Source organism: Monosiga brevicollis, genomic scaffold (genome assembly GCF_000002865.3).
Source record: "Monosiga brevicollis MX1 MONBRscaffold_5 genomic scaffold, whole genome shotgun sequence".
Lineage (NCBI taxonomy): Eukaryota > Choanoflagellata > Craspedida > Salpingoecidae > Monosiga > Monosiga brevicollis.
The window spans coordinates 810995-818958 of NW_001865042.1; the positions used below are offsets into that span (position 1 = coordinate 810995).

Sequence of the window (7964 nt, forward strand, 5' to 3'; positions counted from 1 at the left end):
GGTCCTTGGCGACTCCCGGTGGCTCGCCCCTGCTGATATCAGTATTGGTGCACGCAGGAATCCTTCTGAGTGGGATTCCTGGCCCATCAAGGCACGATTGGTGCACTCTGGGAATGCTCGTGGGATCTGGACATCGTCCATGATGTCTTCTCTTGACTCCTTGGTACGCACTGGGCTTTTGCACGCGAGAAGCAACCAGGCATGAAGAAGCCCTGGCCCTGAGGCATGTACCAACTTTGTGATTGACCAACTCTGTTTCGGAGGCGTGTCGCGTTGTTGTGTGCGCGCTTGTGTGAGTGGAACGGAGAATAGAGTGAAAAAATTGAATTTTTACCAGAGTGAACCGGAAAACATGCACAAACCCGCTGATACCGCGGGACCATAAAAGACAGACGAAGCACAATCACGAGAAAAAGGCAAGGGGCAGCCGTTCAGCGAGGCAGTTAATCTAAGGTGGCAAGCAACTATGCCCGCCTCAAGCCATCGAGGGAAGCCCGTACTCCTCAACCCAGTCGCGCTGGAACTCCTGTATCCGCAAAAAAAGGTGTCGTGACGAGCCCAACAGGTCAGCAACCAATCGCAGAAGTCAAACACTCATACACATGAGGAGCAGGAACAAACCTGGATGCTGTGAACCAAGCTGGCAATCTTCTCCTCCTGAGGCAAGAAGGTGCAGCGGAAGTGAAAGGTACCTGGATATTGGTCGAAGCCACTACCAGGAACCACACAGAAACCAGTGCGCTCCAACAGCTGCAGGCAGTAGAAGGTGTCAGGTGCCAGCTTGCGCTCCTGAGCCGCGGCAATGGCCTTGTCGGACAAATAAATGCGCGGAAACAAGTACATGGCACCCTGTATTAAAAAAAAAAGGGGGGGGGGGAAACAAATGTCAAAAAATTATGTGTAAAAAGGGACACGCGTCACAAGCCGGGAAGATTCCTAGCCATGTGTGCTCCCTGCTGCGCGGCCACGCTAGACCACGTCGCGGTGCGGCATACCTGAGGTTGGCCGCACTCAATGCCGTCCATGTCGTTGAAGGCATCGGCCAAAATGAGGGCACGACGGCGAAGGGAAGTATAAAGGCTCTCCATTTCGTGGTGATAGAGGTCATAGGAGGGTTCACCCACGGCTGGCGGCTCGCACATCATGCCGGTCATGACCTGACCGGCCACGTTGCAGCAGAGGTTGATGGAAGCCCGCTTCAAGAGCTGCTCGCGCACCAACGGATCAAAATTGATCAACTCCATGAAGCCACCACGGCGACCGCACTGCCAAATTGAGGTTGGCGGCAAGAGGCAAGCAAGTATGAGATGCTGGCGCGCAGGATGGGTGGGTCTCCACAACAAAACGGTCCCGCAGAATGGCGAGCGGAAGCCCTGCCCCAATCTTGCAGTTGCGTACGCACCTCGCCAATCATGCCCTTGCTCAGGCTATGGAAAGAAGCCAGCTCGACGGTATCACGGCAGTCGGGCATGCTGGCTACGACTTTTTTGAAGGAATGGAAGGGAAGGTGATCTTGATAGGTGTTGGCCTGGTACACCTCATCGGCCAGCAGCACCAAACGCTCACGACGGCAAAATTGCACCACCTGATTCGAGTTTGACCAGGTCGTTGTGAAGATACCATACGCACGCAACTCGTGGCCCACAGTCACCGGAAGCGGGGAAACGAAGATCCACAAAAGTCTGCATCAAGAAGACTTGAAGCCAGGATAAAACTCAAGCAAGCATGGCTGACCTCGCGCATCACGTCTTCGGTGAGCACTTGACCGGTTGGGTTGCCAGGGTTAATCACACAGAGCGCGCGCACATCGGTGCCAGCGGCCCGAGCCTCGTCCAGCTGACGCTTGAGCTCATCGGCATTGAGAGTCCAGCCAGCCTCCTCATCCTGTGTTTTCGAGAAAGGGCGTTAGCGGCCATATTGGCGGAGAGATTGTGCTCTAAACAGATGGTGCATGGGCCATGCAGACAAACTGACCAGATAGTACTTGACGGGCTTGCCGTTGCAAAGAGTAATGGTGGCGCTGTACAGTGGATATTGTGGAATCGGAATCATAATCTGCACCAAAAGTCGCCAAGTGAGTCATACAATGGAGAAGCGATGCATGCCTCTTTGCTAGCACGAAGGTCGACGATTCACCAAGCGGAGCGCGTGCAGGGCGAATAACGTACTCCCACAGAGGGATTGGCGATGATGGCACCGAGAAGATTGCTAATGCCTTCCGAAGCGCCGGCAGTCAGAAAAATGTCACTTGGGTCGGCAGGGACGCCGTCACGACGCTCAAGGTACCCGGCCACTTGCTCGCGCACCAGGGGCACGCCCTGGGAGGCAGAATAAGCACCAATGTCGGCACCCGCCCTGATGTAATCTTTGGCACGCGCAATGACATCGGCCGGGTAGAGGGCAGCCACGTGAGGGAAGTTGGCCATGTCCAGAAGCATGTTTTCGTTCTCCATCAACGACAAGACTTGGCGGAAAAAGGTGATGGGCGGTTGTGCCAAGGCCTGACACCCAAGCAGAGCAAAAAAGAGCAGTGGCAGGATGACTCAAAAGCGAGATGGTGGGGGGGAGAAGATGGAACCGAGCTGGAATCGAAGGCGCTGGTGGCAAGAGGGAAGGCCGGGGAGGGGGGCGGACGGTGAAGTCGGGCCGGAGAGTCGGGCCCACGTACCTGTGGGTTGCCAATGTTGGCGAAAATGACCTCATCAAAGGGATAATTGGTAGCGCCCTGCTGCAGCTCCTGCGCAATTTGGGCCGCACGCTGAGGCAAAAGCCCACGGACAGCATACTCGGCCGCCACCAAGTGGGGGTTCAAGTCCTCAAACTTGAATGAGGGGCCTTGTGTCGAGCTACACAGGTTGGCGAGCAGAGGGATGAATAAGCAAAACAAGCCAACTTTGAGACGGCAGCTGGCTCACAGAGTGCCAAAGTTGATCGACCTCAGGGACGAGCAGATTCTTTGAGACGTACGCATCGTTTGCCACGGCAGCCTGGGCGCCTTGAGAGATGGGGCGGCTTGAGGCAAGCGTTCGACTCAGTGGCCGCAGGAAATGTGCGCTGGGTCGCGCCCAAGCACGGGCAAGCACAGGGGCAGACGCCATGGCGGCAGGAACTTGGAAGGGTGGAGCTCGACGTTCAGATCAGGTCGAGTCAGTCAAAACAAGAGGGGCAAAAGGCACGCCGGCCTTGGCAAGCCCTCGGGAAGCAAAATCTAGCTTGCCAAGGTGTGTTGGGGAAGACTGAAAGCCTACAATGCCCAGCTGCTCTGTCGTGTCCGCACTGGGTTTGTCCTTCTGGTTCGTCTTTCAAATCCGGGCAGCCATGAAGACAAAGAAGGATATGAGTCGGAGGTGGAGCTGGCTTGCACACCACATGGCAATCTGCACTATCAACTGCCCATGACGACACGATTCCGCATCACGGCGGTGTGCGCAGTCGCCCTGCCCCACACACACACACACACGCTGTGACAACGACACACCACAAGACAATGCCCAAAAGATCAAAGAGCCAAGAACACAGGCTGGCTCTGCCCAGGCTTCAAGGACACGAGTCCAATTGGCGCCCACCCCGACAAAACCCCACGCCCATCACACACACACACACACACACACACACACACACACACACACACACACACACACACAACCGCGCCCCCGCCCGCGGCGCGCCATACGTCAGGTCAGGTCAACTTGGAACTGAACGGACTGATACCATGCCATGCACATAGGAAAAGCGAGCAGTAGAAAATGACACGGGCCCTCGCCCAGCCCTTGTAAGCCAGACCCACTGCACGATCTTCGTCCAGGAGACCGAGGACACCCAGGCATCCTCATCATCCATCATCACGGCTGCCGTTTCATGCCGCTTTGATCTCTCTCTCTCTCTCTCCGCGCACACACACACACACACACATCTCTCTGACGTCTCTCCCTCTTACCTTGACAGGCGCAGAAGAAAAACATAACACGACCAAAATGCACGCCGCAAAAAGTGTGTCGATATGTTACACTTGAGTACACTTATGGAGATGTCAAGTGTGATGGATGTCAGACTTGGGGCTGGCTGTCTTGGGGTTTGTTTTTTCTTCAAGAGCAACAGCATGCATGCCTTGCGGATGTTCGCCGCGTGTGTGGTAACTCGTAAGGGATCTGCCTTATCAATGGCGCCAAGCGTGTGGTGGATTGCTGCAAGACACGACGGCATGAGTTTGAAGATCGGATGACGCAACACCCATCACCCTCCCTGTGACGTGTTGTCATCATGTCAGCATTTAATGTCAGACGTCTCTGGTAAGATGGAGGTGGACGAGCCTCCCACAGCTGGCTCGGCCGTTGTCGCTGCCACAACGGGTACGACGCCGGGCAGTAGTGATCCCAGTGAGCGGGCGGGTTTTTGCCGACCGGAGGACGAGGTGTGTCCGCATTGCAAGGCCAACAGGTATACGCGCAAGGACCTCAGGCTCTTCACCTCGCTATGTGGACACTTTCTTTGCGGCGAATGTTTGGACAACCTTTTCCAACGGGCCACCATTCGCTGTCCGACGTGTCGGGAGGAACGCCGCCGCAACGACTACGAGCTCAAGGTCTTCGATTCCGGCCATGTGCAGCGGGATGTGGCCATCCGTCGACGACAGCTGCAGCGCCTCAACCTGACCGAAAAGGACTTTCCCACCCTAGCCGCCTACAATGACTACCTCGAACAGCGTGAAGACATCGCCTACAACCTGAGCAATGATCTAGACCTCGTTGAAACGGGACAGCGCCTGGACAAACTTTTGAACGACTATGCCGAGCAGATTGCAACCAACGAAGCACGGGCGGACCGCTTGCGGCGCGAGCGTCTACAACGCCAAAAGGTTGGTCGCACCGTCTCACAGTACGGCGTGCTGAGCTTGCATCAGCACCAGTGTCAGCAGCCGGTCCATTCCACCAGAGCAGAACCGCCAGAGCGCATCCTCTCCCCCGCATCCACGCATCTCCTTTTGCCCCCTCGCTCACGCTCCAATTTGACGATTTTAGTTGGAACAAGATGCTGCTCTGGCACGTCGACGGTTGGCTGAGCAGCGAGCCATTCAAGCAGAGCAGCGGCGCACCAAGGTATGCACCGACGCCTCTCTGGCCGTGACGCCCGCCACATTGCTTCCCCACCTTTCGGTGCACGGCAGTTCCGTCCTCAGCGTGGCATATGCGCCTCGTTGGCACAGGAACGGACAATGATCATGGGCTTGCTTGAGCGTGGCGTGGAGCTCAAGCAGGCGCGTCTCCAAGTGAAAACAGAACTTGACCAGGAGGAACGCGCCCTAGCTGATGAAGCTGCACGCCTGCGTCAACAACAAGAAGCCGTCAGTGCCAAAGACCCAACCACTGCTATCATACATTGCTATCAAAGAGTACCGACTCCTGCCGATGACCACGATATCACAAGGCTCATTCATTGCTATCGTTGTCGCTTCATAGGATGCTCACATGGAAACACTCGTGCCGCGCGAGGCTGCTCCTTTGTTCGTCTACCAGCGGCCGACAAGAAAACTCGCCAACGGCCTCATCACGCCCCCAACACCAGAGATTGCCCAAGCGTACGTCCCATGCGTTGCCATTGCAACTACATAGCCCATGTCTCACCAGCCGCCTCTTCGCCCGTAGTTTCTACGCATCCGGTGCGACCTGGCAGCAAGCCCTCAACGGCAATGTTGCTGAGACCCTCTTGCGTGTCGGTGGCTACTTGCCCGAGTGGACTTTGAAGCGAGGCTTGCAAGAAGCCTTGGATGGTTTGACTCTGGACTGAGTGGGGTTGGCATCGATGAGCCTGTATGGCACCAACCGTTGCCATGAGCACGCCTTTTTAAGTGACTGTCAAGTGAAATGTAATTGAACCCCACGACCACCACACTGTGACCTTGAAAACTAAATGCCACTGTGCGCACACCGGGCGATGCCACACAATGCGACATGTGACCGTCTATGCGGTGAGGCTCGGCCGACTGCCTGAAGGTCGCACAAACCGAGCATGGCCAAAGAGAGCAGCGCCTCCAGATCGGGATGCAATTAAAACCAAAAAACGCCGGCAGGCACTGCCTGGTGGGTCAACCCCGCGCGTCACCCGCGGAAAAAGCAAGAGCACAAACAGCATAACAAACAGACAGGACAACAAAACGCGACACAAGACCTGGCACAGAGCCAAAGTCATTTGAGCAATCGCTACAGATCCATGTCAGGCACAGCCTCCTCCTCCGAATCAGAGGCCAGGGAACTGAGATCGTCGTCATCGTCGTCTTCTCCCTCAGCGCCCCCATCCGGGCCACCAACGGCATCCGTGGCCATTGCCTCCCCTGAAGCAGCGCCGCCCGATGCGTAGCGCCGCACATGATCTAAACCGCATCGTGGAACAAGCACCCAGCAACCCCCTCAAGGTGAAGACAGGCCCTGTCAATACTTTATGCTGCCCCTTTGTGAGTCTTCTGTTCCGACCACTGCCCCCCCCCACACGAACCTCGGACTGTTTGCTTGTAGCGTTCTGGGTCATTGAGCAACAGGCTGGCAGCCTCTCCGTTGAGCGGACTGTGCAAGGCATGGAGTCATTGAACAACATAAGTAAATGTCAGCCCTTCAAAATGCAAACTCCAGTGCAAAAACAAACTTACTCGGCTGCGTTGGGATACAAGAGCAGCTGGGGCAGAAAGACTTCAAAAATGTTCAAGAGTTCTGCATGACAGCATCAAGGCCACGCCCGTTGCCCACATTGTGCGTTAGTCTTAGGGCTGACCTCGCGAAGAACGCACTACCCGCCAAAAGCCAGTTGGAGGCCTCTTTTACCCCACCACACGTACCATACATCGGTGACCAAGTTTGGTTGATGACATCGAGGCAGACACTGCCCGACCTGTTGATCCGCCAGTCGAGCCCAGGGCCATTTAACGTGGAATGAGCAGTCATTGACATGGGATCAGGACGCTGAGAAGATGGCCAGTGACGGGGCCATCTGCGGACCCATGCTCAGGGCATGCTTACGCAAAGTCGACGTTGGGGTGAAACATCTTGTTCTCAAAGCCAATGGACGGGGATTTATAAGGGTATGCTTCGGGGAGTCGAACGTGGACTCGCCACATCCCACCCTCGTATGGACTATGAGCGCATGTTTGACAAGGATGCTGATTAACCATTGCCGAGGATAGACTCAGCCCAACAACAGGCCAACGGGCCCACTTTGACGCCTGGTGGCCACGCTTGGGGTCGTGGGCCCGACAACGCAAAGTGCATCTGACCTGTCTTTTGGGCCATGAAGAACGACGTAGAACTCAACCATCGAGTCTCCAACCAGAGTAACATTGTGGTCTGTCATCATGCTACGGGCATCGACATCCCATGAGCCACGCATGCAAGCCTAGGACGTGGTGCATGGCCAGGACCTACAGCTTCATGACGTCTGACTCGATACGGCGGCGAGGGGATGACATGGTGTACGGTTCCAACAAGCCTGTCGAGTGGTGTACCCATCACCAATGCCAGAGGTGAGATTGAGCCAAGCCGGCGAAGCAATGGAAGAAAATGCCAGCACTCCGAAATGGCTCCGACGTGCACGGTTTTGAATTTTGATGGGCAACAAACGGGCAAGCACAACCTATTCCCGGTGGCAACATGCAAAGAGCCTTACCAAAGCTGGGCGTGGGCTGGATCGCGAGACCAATGAAGGTCAGGGAGGTGGGTGCGGAAGGTGCAGGGTGGACAGGGGCTGTGTGGCGTGGCCAGCCAATCAACCACGGGAACGAGAGGCAACGCAGCGCGGTACCAAGGGTGATGGCCTGTCTGTCACCAGCAGGTTGTGAGTTGATGAACCAATACGGGCAAGCCTGCACTAAGCCAGGGGTGCCACTGCTGACGGCACCTTTGTCGAGGGGCGACGGGGGGGGGGGGGGGGGGGGTCAAAAACTGGGATCAGGGGCAGGCAAAAACTGGCTAAAAAAAGGG

General features: G+C 56.1%; 3 protein-coding genes across 3 annotated transcripts; 1 reads left to right on the plus strand and 2 right to left on the minus strand.

The window, feature by feature from the left end:
* Positions 1–310: 310 nt before the first annotated feature.
* Positions 311–3300, minus strand: MONBRDRAFT_31676 (uncharacterized protein). Its single transcript, XM_001744263.1, has 9 exons — positions 2968–3300; positions 2669–2846; positions 2169–2501; positions 1975–2055; positions 1735–1884; positions 1403–1585; positions 996–1265; positions 622–849; positions 311–526 (listed from the first exon to the last, which is right to left on the minus strand). Exons 1-9 carry the CDS (start codon positions 3096–3098, stop codon positions 476–478), a joined length of 1605 nt encoding a protein of 534 aa, XP_001744315.1. The 5' UTR covers positions 3099–3300; the 3' UTR covers positions 311–475.
* Positions 3301–4294: 994 nt separating this feature from the next.
* On the plus strand, positions 4295–5784 carry MONBRDRAFT_6728 (uncharacterized protein; the record flags this gene model as incomplete). Its single annotated transcript, XM_001744078.1, has 5 exons — positions 4295–4855; positions 5019–5096; positions 5204–5341; positions 5457–5575; positions 5643–5784. 5 exons carry the CDS (start codon positions 4295–4297, stop codon positions 5782–5784), a joined length of 1038 nt encoding a protein of 345 aa, XP_001744130.1.
* Positions 5785–6433: 649 nt separating this feature from the next.
* Positions 6434–7453, minus strand: MONBRDRAFT_15454 (uncharacterized protein; the record flags this gene model as incomplete). Its single annotated transcript, XM_001744264.1, has 6 exons — positions 6434–6557; positions 6641–6701; positions 6827–6879; positions 7008–7121; positions 7262–7342; positions 7410–7453. 6 exons carry the CDS (start codon positions 7451–7453, stop codon positions 6434–6436), a joined length of 477 nt encoding a protein of 158 aa, XP_001744316.1.
* Between the last annotated feature and the right edge of the window lie 511 nt (positions 7454–7964).